This window comes from Aegilops tauschii, chromosome 7 (genome assembly GCF_002575655.3).
Source record: "Aegilops tauschii subsp. strangulata cultivar AL8/78 chromosome 7, Aet v6.0, whole genome shotgun sequence".
Taxonomy (NCBI): domain Eukaryota; kingdom Viridiplantae; phylum Streptophyta; class Magnoliopsida; order Poales; family Poaceae; genus Aegilops; species Aegilops tauschii.
This window is the reverse complement of record NC_053041.3, coordinates 594,229,370-594,246,075: the sequence shown is the minus strand read 5'-3', so window position 1 is coordinate 594,246,075 and position 16,706 is coordinate 594,229,370. Positions and strand designations below refer to the sequence as shown.

General features: G+C 44.7%; 1 protein-coding gene across 1 annotated transcript; it reads left to right on the top strand.

Moving 5' to 3' along the window:
- Positions 1–14,129: 14,129 nt before the first annotated feature.
- LOC120969130 (F-box protein KIB2-like) lies at positions 14,130–14,780 on the top strand. The gene has a single exon (XM_040396217.1). The coding sequence runs from the start codon at positions 14,130–14,132 to the stop codon at positions 14,778–14,780; it is 651 nt and encodes a 216-aa protein (XP_040252151.1).
- The last annotated feature ends 1,926 nt before the right edge of the window (positions 14,781–16,706 follow it).

Below are 16,706 nucleotides of genomic sequence, written 5' to 3'. Positions count from 1 at the left end.
ATCTAGTTTTTGCCGTAACCCTCTCGACTTTCTTGCACATGCTATCTGGATGAAATGATGATACCATGCCAACTTTCAACCTTTTCAGAGTTCATTTGAAATGCTTTTCAATTTTAGGGTCTTATAGCTCAAAATAATTAGTAAATGCATGAAAAATGGTGCATGAAAAATAACAAATAAAATAAATAAGTAATTAGAAACAAAATAATATAAACTTTATTAAAATATATAAGTAGAAACAAAATAAAATAAACTTTAATAAAATTTATGAAACTAAAATTAACAAATTATTTTCTGTTCAAAACATTATAAGAAACCTCTAGTATTATTGAAACTAAAATCATATAAAATTGATGCAACTAAAATTATCGAAGTATTTTCTGTTCAAAATCATTAAAAGCAAAAAGAATTTTCATAAAGAACTTTTCTTGATAGAAACTTTAATAGCAAACAGAATTATCATAAAGTAAAATAAATAAGTAATTAGAAACAAAATAAAATAAAATAAATAAGTTTTTGTTGTAAGTAGAAACAAAACAAAATAAATAAAACAAAAAATAAAACAAAAAAACAGGCAAAAAATAAAAAATATGCCACCTACTGGGCCACCACGGCCTGAATACGACTAGAAACCCATCGATGGGCCAGGATTCAGGCCCGCAGAAGGCCCAGTAAGCCCATCAGGCATAGCAGTGACAATTAGGCCCATAAGCCTGCAATGGAGAGGAGCTCGAGAGGGGTGCAGCAGTGGGGCTTATAAACCACTGCGCGCCCCTCTCAACTAGCGAGGTGGGACTAAACTTTCGACGCGGGCGCAGCAGCACAAGGCCCTTGGTCCCGGTTGGTGGCACCAACCGAGACTAAAGGGGTGCATTGGTACCGCTTCGTGGCGCCAACCGGTACCAATGCCACCCCTTTAGTCCCGGTTGGTGCCACCAACCGGGACCAAAGGCCGCCGCTTCCCGCCCTTTGGGCTGCTGAAAAGAGGCCGTTGGTCCCGGTTGGTGGCCCCAACTGGGACTAAAGGTGGCGTTGGTCCCAGTTGGTGCGACGAACCGGGACCAAAGCCTTTCCTATATAAGACACACTTGACGAAAATTCAGAATTTCATAGCCAGTTGCCCCCGACGACGCCGACCTCCTCGACGCCGCAAGGCTGGCCCGCCGCCGTCGCCCGTGCCCCCGAGCCCACGCCGAAGCCGTCCGCCGCCCCCGAGCCCACACCGACGCCGTCCACCACCCACGCCGTCGCCCTCTGCTGCCCCCGAGCACGGCCGGCCGCGCCCCTGCGCCACGACCCGCCCCCACCGTCGCCGTCGTCGCCAGCCACGCCCCTTCCCCGGCCCGCGCCCCCCACCGTGGCCGTCGCCGACGCCCTCGCCGCCCCCGCCGTCGCCCTCGCCGGCCGCCCCCGATGTGAGCCGTCGCCGCCACGGCTCTGTTCAGTGCTTTTTTTTCATATAATGTGTATTTTTTTGTTCATTGCATTTTTTTCATATATATATATATATAATGTATATATGTATGTGGTAGCTATATGATGAATGGATGTGGCTATGTATGTATGAATATAATGTTCATAGCATTTTTTTGTTTATATATGTTTTTTTCATATATGTATTATTTTTTATTTAGGTTGTTAGTAGATATCGATTTTAGGTTAGTGCATTTTAGGTTAGTGTAGAGGAAAAAGTAAAATTAGTAAGTACTACTTGATTTTAGGTTAGCGCTTAGTAGTTGAACTAGTTGATTTAATAAAACTACTTTATTTTACTATATATAGAAGTAGTTTATTTTTAGTAAGTACTACTTTATTTTATTTATAGTAAGTGATTAGTAGTTGAACTAGTTTATTTAATAAAACTACTTTATTTTACTATATGTTGAAGTAGTTTGTTTTTAGTAAGTACTACTTTATTTTATTTATAGTAAGTGCTTAGTAGCTAGTTGAACCGGTTGATTTAATAAAACTACTTTATTTTACTATATATAGAAGTAGTTTATTTTTAGCAAGAAAATTAATAGAAGTAGTTTATTTTTTAGTTAAAGCAATTATTCCCGCATCGACGTCGACGATGCCAATCCCGCATGCTTGTCGTCGACTCGGCGGAGGAGGCCGGCTTGATCAAAGGAGCCATGTTCGGGACTGGGCTCCGCCGGGCTGGTTTTGGGAGGTGCTACCTTCCGGGGGGCTTAGGTTGGTGAGGAGCCAGCCCGTCGTTGACCCGATCCTTGTTTGGTGGCGGTCGCGTGGGCCAGTGACGGTGCCGAGGCTTCCGGACACCGCGGAAGTGGTACGTCACCATGTCAGCGAGGAGGACCAGCACGTCCGTCGCTACATGGTTGCGTTGGAGGGAAGGTTCGACAATACCTGGCAGGTTCTTCAGGGATCTCACTGGAGCTATGATCCTGTGATGGTTCCTTCCCTTTGGGTGTCCACCGCCCGCGCCGATACCCGTCGGGCGCTACGGTTCTAGCTGTACTGGCGATATGTATGATAGTATTCGAGGTTGTATTAGTGATAATATTCGATGATGTACGGACGCATGGAGATGACGTAGTTTTTCTTATAATTGAATGCATCCTAATTTGAATACTACTTTATTTTGTGATTTGATTTTGCTTATTGAATGCTCAAATTGGAAAACTACTCCTACTTTCAATTCTAAAATTGGAGAGCACTATGCAAGGCGTATGCATATGATTAGTTGATAGCTTATAGGGTTTTCGTTTTCGCAGAAATCTAGGAGCCCCCCTCCATCATCCCCGCCGTCGTCCCCGTCAATGACCCCCTCCGACCTCGAGGTGAGACCAGCCACGAACCGGTTTTAGAAAGATAATTAAACGATATTTCGGGTTGACTTTAAGTCTATTGAGTCTCCACCATATATGAGAGGACGAAGAATCCCGACTGTTGTCGTGGGGGTACCTTCTCCTTCGTTCCCGTGTGCTAGACAATTTGGTGTAATGCACTCGGGAACGAAAGGAAGGAGCTACCATCACCGACGGTCGCAAATGTCTGAGAGGAATCAGTGAGGGAGAGTTCCACCATATATATATATATATATATGAGAGGACGAAGAATCCCGACTGTTGTCGTGGGGGTCGCTTCTCCTTCATTCCCGTGTGCTAGACATTCTGGTGTAATGCACTCGGGGATGAAAGGAGGAGCGACCATCACCAACGGTCGAATGTATACACCACGTGAGCTGAGAGTTTTCAAGAAAAGACTCGACAAACCGATAGTCAACCCATGATGAATAATAATGATCTAACTTAGGTTTTTTAGTACATATATTTAATTGTAGACGTTTAATATTTGAATTATGAACATAGGAAATGTCGTACTCGGACGACGAAAGTCTCCCGGGGGAGTGCGACTGGTGCCACAACGATCGAGGTCTGTGCGACAGGCCTCACCTGGACGAACATCGGCGCTTCAGTATTAAGCTGGAGGAGACCTTCGATGTTGAAACGGTACGCAACGACGACAAGTGTTATTTTTTCGTAATTAAGCACGACTTCAACTATTTCAACGTGTACTTTTCATCTTTTACAATTCGACTAGCTTATCCCATGCCATGCAAGACGCTACGTCTTGGAGAGGATGGGTTTTGAAGACTATGAAAGTATGGAAACAAAGAAAATTCACCTAAGGACCCATCATGATATAGATTTTGAAGTAAATCCGTATAATTCTGAGAGCGTAACCCATTTTGGTTACAAAAATTGGGAAGCATTTTGCAAGATGTATGATTTTGATGAGGGTATGCTTGTCACCATGGATCTTGGTGATCCTGACATCGAGCAAGACAATATGGACATTTGGATCCTTGTTGATACGCCTTCAATTCTACCGCTATGTGAGTTTCTCAAATATAGTTATTACCTATTTATATTGTTCATTTCAAAATAGTTGACAGCTTATTTTCATTGACAGCTTATTTTGATTGTTCAAACAATGTGCGGAACATGGTATACAGAACCTACTACACCGATGGCTCTGAGTTAACTTATAAGGAGAAAACTCGTCTGGTCGGATTTTGTACTGATCTTGAAAATTACAATATCTATTGTAAAACTCCTCCACATTATGGTCAATACGTGCCACTAGTGCACGTGTTGAACTACGGTAACTACTATGGAGATACCCTGGTAAGATTTCTTACTATTACGACATCCATGCATCTTTTGCATACTTCTAAAACTAGTACATCATTGCTAACTATGAAGTTATTACTATGTTTTTCAACAGATAATCCCAGAGGATTGTGTGCCTCATTTGATGTATCAGAATGGTAGCTTTGATGTTTTGAACATACAACCAGGTCAACCTACGAATCTCAACTATCCATACCGGATTTCTAAAAGAAGTGGAGACATGAAAATCAAATAATGGAAAAAATGTACGGACAGTCGCAAGGAGGTTCTTGGAAGCAAAAGGAAGCGAAGCGCAAAAATTGGAGACAGGATGATCTCCATTCTCCATAATGGAGAGTCGGGGTCTATATTATTCTATGCTATTTTATCTTAAAAAGGGTATTTAGGTCCTACCTAATACTGATGATCATGTGCTAAGAACAATTAAGTAGGGTTGGTTCGATGACTATGAGGATGATGATCCTATGACTTGTTATTAATAACGAGTAGAAGTTGTATGATGATGATTAGTAGGACTTGTTATTATGATGATGCATGATGCGGGCATGAAGAGTTATTATATATCAGTGGGTGAAATGAATATGGATTGAAATGAAGTAAAGGCAAAAAGCATGTGGTGCATGTCGAAAGTAGTACTAATCCAAACTTGATCAAGTTAGGATTAATATTACTTTCGACATGCACCACATGTTGCCTTCACTTTAATCTAAGCCATGTTTAGGCATAGCAGTAGCGTTGGTAAATCAAGCACGGAAATAAGAGAGGACAGTTCTCTCTGTTACCTAACTTACACACCCTAAATTACCCCCTAAACCCTCGCCCTTTAAAAAAACAAAACCCCAGCCACTGAAATGCTGACGCGTGGATGCCTTTTGGTCCAGGTTGGTGTCACCGACCGGGACCAAAGGCCCTCCTGCCTGGGCTGGCTGCAGCGGCCACGTGGAGCCCTATCTGTCCCGGTTCGTGTAAGAACCGAGACTAAAGGGCTAGGGCATTAGTAACGACCCTTTAGTCCCGGTTCAACAACCGGGACAAAAGGCACTTACCAACTGGGACATATGACCATTTTTCTACTAGTGATGGTCTCAATGCAATGAACAATTGCTTCGCTACAAAGGCAGCTCCCATGACTCGTTCAATAGCAGAGAGAAGACAAAGTATCATTACAATCAGTATGTGCTTAACCAGAAGAGAAAATCTAAATTAGTGGGTTCAGTGGATGTGCTATCCAGAAACGGCTTATCGGGTTAAGTGGATGAAAGAACTTGACAATTCTCTTCAGTTCGTGATAATTGTGGTGTTGCTTTTATCATGTGGTCGCATGTAGACATGCATTGATCACTTTATTGTTTAGTAAGTAGGCATTTGTACCAAAGAGCTACCTTGTGATTTTAAATGAAGTTTGTGTGAACTATTTTATATAATCCTTATGTGAGTTTGTTGTTAGACTTTGAGACTTCAAATGCATGTTTGCGTATTGTATACCTATTTTTGCTGCAGGGATCCGAGGGAAAAGCAGGAGAAACAGGATTGAGAACGTATCTTTACCGAGTGCCACTCTCGGCAAAGTGGCATGCCCTGGCAGCAGCTGGCAATTGTCTGTGATAGTTTTGTCGAGAACGGCTCTCGGCAAAGAACTGATGGAACCAGCGGGCGTGAAGTCACTTTGTTTTGTCGAGTGGAGTTGTTTGGCTCTCGGTAAACTCTTTGCCAAGTGTATGTGTCCTGGCTCTCGGCAAATTCCTGTTTGCTTGAGAGGTGTACGTCGGGTGGCCTTTGCTGGGTGCAACTCTCGGCAAAGGCTTTGCCGACGGTTATTGGCTCTTTGCCAAGTGTTCGTGGCACTCAGCTCCGTGGCACTCTGCATATAGGGCGATTCCAGTAGCACAAGGACACGAGTACGCGGGGCGCCGGCGGTGGCCGTGGAGGCAGACCGCCATGACGTGCAGGCAACCCGGAAGGCGAGGGCCTCGGGGAGCTCGAGGAGATGCAGAATCCGGATCAAGAGATTGACGGGGAGGTCCGACCAGCCTTGACTTGCCATTGTGAAAAGATCACGTTATCGGTGCATTCTTAGAGAGGAAAGAAAATGCATGTCAGCAGATTTAATTATAGATAAGAGCCTATACAGATTGAAATCGGTTTCCCAATCTGAATCGTATACTTTTTCTTGTCCGATTGGGCAACGTACGCGGGCGTGTTTGTGTCGCTATAAAAATCTGCTCATATGTAAATTTTCCTGACGTGATTTTTTCTCAATGACAGGAGCTTATGCAAGTCCAGGCTGGTCGGACCTCCCCATCGATCTCCTGATCCGCATCCTGCTTCTCCTCGAGTTACCTGAGGCTCTAGCCTTCTGTGCTGTCTGCCCGTCATGGCGCTCGGCCTCTATGGCCGCCCCCAGTGTCCCACCTTGCCGTGGGTAAATAGCTCCCATGCGACGTCGTTGAGTTGAATTGTTTCTCATGGGACATCGTTGGTTCAAATGGCTCTCATGTGACATCTGCGTTGGAAAAAATAGATGCCGTGCAACATTGCTGCCTAATTCAAAGACACATGTTTAAAACTCGAATCAGGTGAGCGGGACCCACAGCGTGGGACCCACTAACTTATCCAGCTCAGCATTGGTACAAGAGGACACCGAGCCGTGCCCCGAGCCGTGCAGCACCCGAGCCCTACTGCGGCCTTCCCATCCTCCCCCCTCCCCGACCGTTGTTCTTCTTCTTCTCCGGCGAAGACGCGCAGCAACGCCGTTCCGGACCGCGACCTAGCAATGTCGAGCTCCGCTTCAGCCTCCCGCCGCTCATGGCCGCGCTATGGCGCAGTGCCCATGACAAGGTGCCCTGCATGCCCACGTACCGCACCCCTGAAGCGGCTAGTCACAACGACCGACAAGAATGGCAACCTTGGGCGGGATGCGAGAGCAAACCAGAATAGGGAAAGGTGAGATTTTACTTCTCAATATGCCAATTTTGTTTTTTGTCTCTCAATTTCATATTTTTCATTGGATTTGGGATTTAGGGTTCATCTTTCTGATTTCAGAAATTGAAGCAATGCACCCATTTTGAGTGGCTAGATGAGTACATAGAGCGGATTCAACTGGAGGGTGCATCAGGGGAGCTCGATTTATCGTTGGAGGCGGAGAAGTTTGGATCGGGCCCGTCTGGATCTGGGGCCCCTGGATCTGGCAATTCCATTGGGGGCGCCCATTCCATTGGTGCTACTGTGGGGGATGCAGGAGTGATGGCAGAGCTGAAGAAGCTGAACAAGCAGATAAAGAAACTCATCGAATTGTAGAAGCAGGGCAATTTGATGGGGCTGATGGCCGGACTTTTTTATGTTTGTGTAATTGCTCTCGCATTTGTTTATGTGATGATAATTAGTCGTAAGTGAATAGATTGGGCATCATTTGTAATCGTAATGATATGGATGTTTGAATAAAAGTGTTGCGCTGTACGAATTTGGCATGTCTTCTCCACTCTGTTTCGGCTCCGTTTTTTCAGTTCTTCAGTTCGTCATCAGTTTCTGTTTCAGTGGTAGAGGGAGAAAAGGAAAAAAAAAGGTTCGTCCACGGTTGCCCGAAAAGGCCAGGCCATATAAAAGTTAGGCAGGGCCGAATAGAACATACCCAGGCCCATTGATAAAAGAAGTGTAGCTAGTGCAAAAAAAAAGTGCACACGGTCATTGACATCGATATATCTTTTCGGCTTTAGGTTATTTCACAAATTTTAAGTTTCCTGCAGTCACCTTTTTTGAGATAACTCATCTGATAATTATTTGAGCTATTTTTATGCACAAGCTATCGTGTCCGATGGTAGGGTCCCGTGTTGTTTCGCCTAAAATAAAAGATTGGTTCTAGTTAGCAGTCTAACTTGCAGTCTTTGTGAACCAAAAAAGTTGCAATTGTTTGGTTCTAGTTTATTTCAACCAAGCACCATTTTTAATTTTTTTTTATTTGTGCTATGGTGTTTTCAAAGTTTTTACTCGTGTGTTTCAACCGAAAAAGGCTGTGCCCCTCTCAAAAAAAGAAGACGTCTAGTGTGACCCTAGTAGCATCTCCTTACAACATAGAGGGGCATCCCCTTACAACATATAGTGCATAAAACATAAAAGGAAGATAATTAACTAGACACCTACTAATAACAACTTTTATGATTGGATCATGTTTTAGTGCATTTTTTAGTTCACATGGCGACATAAATAAAATGCAATGGAGAAACTTTAGGCCCGAAAAAACATTAATAGATAGCACGATAGAGGGGCATCGGGTACCCTAGTAGCATCCCCTTAGAGAACATATAGAGGGGCATCCCCTTACAACATATAGTGCATAAAACATGAAAGTAAAATAATTAAAACTAGACATATAGCTAGAAGACACGGACACACACGCCCCAACCAACACAACACAAGCTAGATAGATAGAAAGACTCGCACTCGAACAACTCCTTGGCCCCTCCTTAGCCGGCGCCCCTCACTCGTCGTTCTCCGGCATCTGGTAGGGGAGGGTGTGCATGCCGTTGGGGTGGGGGAAGATGTGGTGGAAGTTGGTGAAGATGTTGTAGGTGGTGATCGCTATAAACTCGCATCCACACCAGAACACCTGGCCGAGGAGGTGGTGAGCGTCGTAGGGGTTGGTGAAGGTGACGTAGAGGCCGATGACGATGCCATTGGCGTCGCCATCGTACTGCTCGTGGAGGTGGAACATGGGCGGAGTGCCCGGAGGGAGGTGGCGGTAGCCGGCTTGAGGAAGAAGCGAGTCAACTCCCTAGGGCCCCTCCACCTTGAGATGGCCCACACCCTCAGGCTATTCTCGACGATGACTCCGGCCGGGTACTCCCTCTCCGGCACATGTCAGTGACCCTCTCGCATGCAGCCCATCCCCCCCTCTCGACGGCCGTGCGCACGCACGCCAGGCTCTGCCGGGCCCGATCCGCTCGGCCCAACGGTCACTGAGATGCTCCCCCACTCAACATTATCTGTTCGTCAGAGAAAAAAATGGTGGCCAATCAGATTGGAGAATCAGGGCTCCCACGGATCGCCCCCGCGGAATCCTTCTAGAAGGCCTATCCGACGGCCGCAGTTTGGCGTTAGGGTTAGATCGACGGTGGACGTTTGGCGCTAGGGTTACATTGGTTTTGGAGGCAGTCAACGGGGTTTTGAAAGGTTTGACCGAACATTCAAATGTGTATAACTAATTCAAAAAAAATGTAAAAAATGAAAAACCTGCGCATATAGTCTTGTTATGTTACATAGTTATGATATAAAATGATAAACTTGATCTAATGATCTTTGCATGAAAAAACCTTCACAAATTGGACTATCTCGACTGAGGTTGCATAGAGTTCAAAGGAGTGAGAAGAGGGTTTGAGGTTTTGAAAATGCAAAAAATCAAAAACCTCACCTTAGCTTCATTTTGGAGTGACTAAGGAGGATCTGAAATTATTTTTGCATTTTAAATTTTTAAACTTGTTTTATTGCTGACTTTGTATTAAAGGGTGTTTTTTCAAAAATAAATTAATAATATGAATACTTATTCAAAAAAAGGTGAGACTTCGTATTGATCCTATATAGGTATAATATAAGCTAAGAAAATCTTTTTGGGTGATTTTGAGAAGGTCGAAAAAAAACTTGCTTAGAAATGGGGTCGTTTTCCCTTACTTTGGAGCCTGTTTGGACAACATTTTCAGTGACTATGAGTTGGACTTCACAAAAAGGGTTGGATTTATGAACTAAAGTGCATAGTAGTACATAAAACAATGCAACATCACATAACAAACAAATGAACTCCAAAAATATTGGAGATAGGTTCAAATTTGAATGTCGGTTCAAATTTGAATTTTATTTCAAGTCAAATCAACATCATAGCACATAAGTTTTCACATGAGAGAACATAAGTTTTCACATCAAATGACAACAAACTTCAGTTTTCACATCAAATTTGAATGATTTCGACTCTATTTCTTTTGCTTCTTTCTACCACTCGATTTCTTCTCCTTTTTTCCACCGTTTGGTTCCACGACGCATAGTTTGTTGATGCTGATGCTCTTGCTTTTTGGCCCCTTGGTTTTCTTGCCAACTCCACTAGGCCCCCTCAACTTTTGCACCTCACCATGTCCCACTTCTTCAGTTTGCACTTCTGCAACTTGAGTAGATGGCACACATTGTTCAACTACTTCAGTTTGCAACTCAACACTTGGCAGCACAACCTCCAAACATGGCAACACAGCTGTCAAAGCAGATTCGCATGGCAGCACAACAGTTGCTTCATCTGCAACAGTTTCAGATTGCCCTAGCGCCTGCAAAACAGATTCAGTATGCATCACATCGTCCAAAACAGAAACACTTAGCTCATGTTCAGCGGTAACAGTTTCAGTTTGCTCCATATCTTTGTCACCAAACATTATCTGCTTCGTGCTCTTCCTTCTAAAGCCATTGAGTCTTGCTTTTTTCACTGGCCAGCATTGTTCAACAACAAGAGGTGGGGCTTTTTCTGCACGCTTCCTCCTAAAAAATAAAGCATTTCACTTGGTTAGATACTAGAACAAGTAGCAAAATCAAAAACTTGCAAAAACAGTAACATAAACATACTTTGGCCTCTGAGGAGTGTAGATGCATTTGGATGAACCAACTCTGTGCCCAAGTACCTCACACAACTTGCACCTATTTTTGTTACCTTTTTGAGCCCTTTTGGGCTTATCATTCTTTTCCTTTTCCTTTTTCCCCTTCTTACTACAACCACCTTTCTCAAACCAAGCTTTGAATCTGCTCTGCTTTGGCCTCCCAGCCTTTCTTCTAGTGACAGGGGGACACAAGGTAAATTCTATTTCCACCTCAGGCCACTGAGATTGGTCAGTCAGTGCAGGAATTGGACTTGCATATGCAGCTTTGAATATTTGTACTGAATAATACTCATGCAAATATGGGTGCATATTTAACCTGGGTTTAGATGCCAACAAAGTATGGAATGCTCACATGGTTTTCCAGTGTGTTGCCACTCTTGGCAAGTGCACTCATGCAACTCAGTATTTACCACATGCCTCTTGCCACTCTTTCTATCTCTAACTTCAGCACCCCACAAGGAAGATTTCTCAACAGATAGATGTGAAAGATTTCTACTCCTATTGACCACCTGTTGTACCACTGCTAGAAGCTTGTCCCCTTCCAAAATATTAGCAATTTTTCCTCTCAACTCCCACAAACGCATGATCATGATCCTTATTTGGTCCACCATGTCATGCACAGGCAAGTCTTTCATATCCTTCACTTTGTTGTTAAAACTTTCTCCCAAATTGTTATTGATATGATCACATTTTATGGCAGTATTAAAACCTGATCTATACCACAACAGAGAATGGTGGGTGTTCAACCATGAAGCAAATTCATTATCACTACATGATGCCAATATCTTACCAAGGTGATAGGAATGTGTCTGTCTGGTGTAGGATCTTGCTGCTAGCCACATGCGCCCAAATTCATCTCCTTTGATTTTTTTTTATCAGATTCATCCACATATATCCAAAGCACTCCCTCTGCTCAGCATGGGGGGAAACATTTTTTACTGCATTTTCCGACCCTTTACATGCATCTGTGTGGATGGCCAAAGGAGAAACTGGCCCTATGCATCTTTTCAGTTGCATCATGAACCATATCCATGATGCCTCTGTCTCTGATTGAAACATTCCTATTGCAATTGGGAACATCCAGTTGTGTTCATCTAGAGCATTGCATGCAGCCAACTGACCATTCCACTTTCCAGTCAAAAAAGACGAGTCTATGCTCAAATATGGACGACAACCTGCTTTGAATCCATCTATGCAAGGCTTCAAACACATAAAAAACTTGCTGAATAAAACCTTGCCATCCTCTGTTACCTCTGTATCTATCTCCACCACACTTCCAGGTGACCTCTTCTCCACCTCTGCTTTAAAACTATACAACATCCTAAATGTATTTGCCCAGTCACCATACAATGATTTCATGGCCCTTTGTTTTGCTTTCCACACTGTGGTATATTGCAGCTGGATGGGGTACAGCTTCTCCAAGTCAACTTTAAGCCTCTTTGCACTAGTGTTTGGAGTCTTGGCAAAAATAGGAGTAATCTTCTCTGTAACCCAAAGCTGTGATGTCATCTTTGAAACTCTCTGTGAAGTGGTCATACATGTATGCTGGTGTGGTATTTGATTTACCCTTACTATACTTCCATCAGGTTGTAGTCTGGCAGACAAGTACCATTTGCAAGGATTGCCACCACCATCATAACCTTTGCACCGAGCATAAAATTTCTTTCGATCAGTCCACATAGTCTTGGCATCAAACTCTTTTTTCACTGCATAGGTCCTGAAAGACATCCTAAACTCTTTCATGCTTGGCCACAACTTTCCCACCTCAATAACTGGGTTCTCTTTGTCATACAAACAAACCAGCTCATTATCATGTGCATCATCCACATCATCTGCAGCCTCTCTCATCAGCTCTTCTTCATCCTCATTTGCATTTCTAGGGCATGTGTTACCATCAGCAGGCAAAGAACTGTCATCCTTCTCCTTATCTTTGTCATCAACTTGAATGCCAAACATTTCGGCCATATCAATGTCAGATATTGGTGTAATGACGAAATCTGTTTTTTCATTCAACTCTACTACATTCCAGTCAACAACAATCTTCCTAGCACCATGTTTCCCTCCTCTCCATCTGCATCAATCCCTGTATCTTCAGCTACTACAGTCGGTTCAGTCAACAATGCCAACATCTTCTTTTGTTAAACCCACTCATTATCTTCCACCTGTGCAGCCATCTTTGATGGCACATAACCAACTCTGGAATGAGTTTGCAGATCAATTAGCTCAGCATAAAATGTTACTTGTTTGCTTGCCCACTCTTCTTGCTGATCAATTTCAGCAACCATGGATTCTCCATCTTCAATTCTCACATATTCACCATTATAGTTATCGAAACATTGCAGAGATACCTCTTGTTCTGGACCCCAAACAATACTCTCCCCAAGTCTCTCCACCAAATTGCCCATGGCCTTCTCCTTCATGCTCTCCAATTCCTGGGGATCAACATCTGCAATTCGACATCCAACCTCACGGTGGTATCTCTATCAATGTCTTGGACACTGCCATCACTGAGCTTGGCTTTACAGGGAAAAAATTCCACTCTAATTGCGAATGTGGTGGCAGAACCTAAACCTCCCCTGTTTTGTCAATGGCAGGCAGCGGCGGCAGTGTAAGCGACAGTCACTACCAAATCGAGTTCGATAACAACTAAAAGAGAAAAGAGGGTTGCATTACCGATTTGAAGCACTGTCTCCTCGCTCCATCTCATTCAGCCCCCGCGCTCCTATCCAACCGAGATTCTAAAACGCCAAGAAACAGGGGCAGCATGAGGCCACATATTTATCCAAAATTCTGGGGAATGGGACTAGAGTTTCGAAAATACTCACTCGCAATAGCCGCTGCCGAGAAAGGCGCTCCACCACCGGGCGGCGGAGAAGAAACAGCCCCCGGATCCAATCGAGATTCTAAATCGCCAAGAAACAGAGGGCGGCATGAGGCCACAGATCCCCCAAAATTCTGGGGAGTGGGACTAGGGTTTCGGGCTCACTCGCAATAGCTCTGCCGCTGCCGAGAAATGCGCTCCACCACCGCGGAGAAGAAACCGCTGCCGGAGAAGATGCTTACGGCGGCGCCGCTCGCCCAGTCCAGCACGGGCGAGTCGAGCACGGTCACACAGTCACCGGTCGAGTCGTGGACGGTTGACTCTTGACTACGTGGCCCTAGGTGGACCCCACCAGTCAGAGCACATAACCCCCAGTATCCTAACCAAACCTCGGCCTAACTAACAGCCAACTAGCCGCGTAAACGGGTTGTCTTGCTTGAGCTATTTCTGCGCTGGGAGACGTCGCATGAGAGCCATTACAACCAACGACGTCGCATGAGAGACAATTCAACTCAAAGATGTCGCATGGGAGCTACGCCCCCTGGCTGCACACCGTGGCTTGTGTCCTTGGCCACCGAGCCACTTCCTGGAGGGGAACAGAGCCGCAGACTATGGGATCCCACAGTTACTTCCAAGTTCCGCAACCTCCTAGATGAGAAGGAATTTAAGGTCAGTTTCCCCCGGGGCCAAGCTGTGGCCTGCTGCGGCTCCTTCCGCGGCTGGCTGGTCGTGGCCAACGAGCTCTCAGACCTTGTCCTCTACAACCCCTTCACGGCGGCATTGCTCCCGCTCCCGCCGCTCACTGGCTTCTCGTCGTGCATCGAAGGGGTCTATGCAGACGAAGGAAATGTCATTGGCTATCGTTATAGGTGTCACCATGCTAGTAGCAATAGCAGTGTTTATGACATGGATTCTCTGGGCAGGCATTTCTATGACAAGGTTGTGTTGTCTGGTTCTCCATCTGCCCGTCCCGCAGTTGCCTTGGCCATCCACTTGGACGGCAAGCGGCTCTCTTTTGCGAGGGTAGGAGATAGTTTTTGGCGACAAGTTTCGGTGATAAGGAGAAGCCAAGATAGTTTTGCCGATTGTGTCTACCTCCGGGGCAGATTCTACGTGTTGTCAATGACAGGTAAATTGAAGATTTGGGACCTCGGTGGACAGGAGGACATGCCATGAAAGAAAACGATCATCGCCGAGGAAGACGATGACTTTTTCGAAGTTATCACGAGATACTTGGTTCCAACTCGCTGGGGACATCTTCTGCAGATTCGTGTCGTCTTGGACAAGGATCAGGATCATTGCGTCAGTGTTTACGTAGACAGGCTGGATCGCAAGAGCTGCCAAATGGTTGGAGTAAGCCCCGCAAAGGCTCTAAGGGGGCATGCTGCGCTCCTCGGACAGAATAGCCCGGGTCTCTTGTCCGTGGAAAAGTTCCCTGAGCTGAGACCGGACTGTATCTACTTCACGACTCCCCGTCTCAGGGGTGACATTTTTGAGCGTTGACATAAGCAATGAAAGTGTGTGAAGGTCTATGACTTGAAGAATCTGACGCTGGAGGATGCATTCCCGTCAGGTGGTGGTCATTACGGAACAATCTATCCGTCAGAGGTCTGGTTCATGCCGGGCCTGTGATCACTTAGGAACCATGTCGACCGGAAGATGTTGTGTGCTGCATGCGCACGTTGGTGCTTTGCTATGGCTGTTTTCTTCTAAATTCTGTATGCAATAAATTGATGAGTTGTGTTGGATGTATATATAGTACTAGTAGTAGCTGGCATGCTGGCGATCATGAGTTTGTATGATGTCCTGTCCCACCACAAGGTTCAGGGCTTCAAAGGTTAGGTTTAGATGTTGCACCGAGCTAAATATCATCGCCTCTGAATTTTAAGAGCCTGATCTTAAAGAGGAAAGGCCAGGCTGCTTCAAAATAAAGAGGTGGATATCATCAGAATACGATAGAAGCTGATTCATGAGATGTTCAAAGCGATTAATGTAATCTTGTACTGTTCCTAATAGAATAAAATTGTCTAAATAGCAGTTGATGGCGATCCCTACGAAATCTTGCACATAAAACGTTGCAGAGGCCCTCCCAATTGAGACCCCTTTTTTTTTAACTAACTGCAACCAAACTGAGGTTGTAGCAGGTGAAAAATTCAGAGCCGCCATCTACACCCAATAGGACTCATGAATCCCACACATAGAAAAATACTGCTCATTGAGGTCCTCCAGCAAGCATGGGTTCTTTTCGTCGAACACCGGGAATGGCATCGATGGCGGCTGGAATTCCTGACTGAAACAGGTGGTTCATGTTCCCTGACCCTCCCGACTGGAATAACTGTGCTGTCGAATTGACCAAGCTTCAGGCATTGGGCGTACCATTGGCTGGAGGTGTTGCCGGAACCGATGACGTTCTGTCAACCGCCATCCATGAAGGTGAGGTCCGGAGGGGTCGCCGGAATCAATGACGTTCCGTCGACCACCATCCGTGAAGGTGAGGTTCAGAGGGGTTGCCGAAACCGAAACAACAGCGTCCCAAGGCCCTCCCTGTGAGAACTCCTATTCCGCGCGTTGTGCGCCAACTCAGGCGAGCTCTCGCATGGGGCGGCCCAGTAATTGCCGCTCACACGTCTTTTACTGGCTCGTTCGCTATGTGTTTCCTCGTTTGCTCCCTCGAATAGACAGGGTGGACTGTTGACCGTTAACTCTTTGAAAAAATCACGGATTTGAAAAGGTTAAAAAAAGTTCATAAATCTAAAGAAAATCAAGAAATTGCAACAAGTTTGGGATTCTGAATTTGAAAAAAGTTCGCGGATTCAAAAAATGTTCACGAAATTGAAGTAAGTTTGTGATTCTAAATTTGGTATAAGTTCGTGGATTCAAAAAATGTTCATGAAATTGAACTAAGTTAGTGATTCTGAATTTGAAAATGGTATCGGGTTCAAAAAATGTTCATGGATTTGATAAAAAGTTCATGACTCTGCATTTAAAAAATGTCTCAGACTCTTAAAATGTTTACGGTTTAAGAAAAAGTTCACGGATTTGAAAAAGGTTCATGAATCTGAATTTGAAAAAGGTTCACGAACACAAAAATGTTCATGAAAG

Bases quoted from the DNA above. Each gene is read 5' to 3' on its own strand.
- LOC120969130 (XM_040396217.1), top strand. From the start codon at position 14,130: ATGGGAGCTACGCCCCCTGGCTGCACACCGTGGCTTGTGTCCTTGGCC.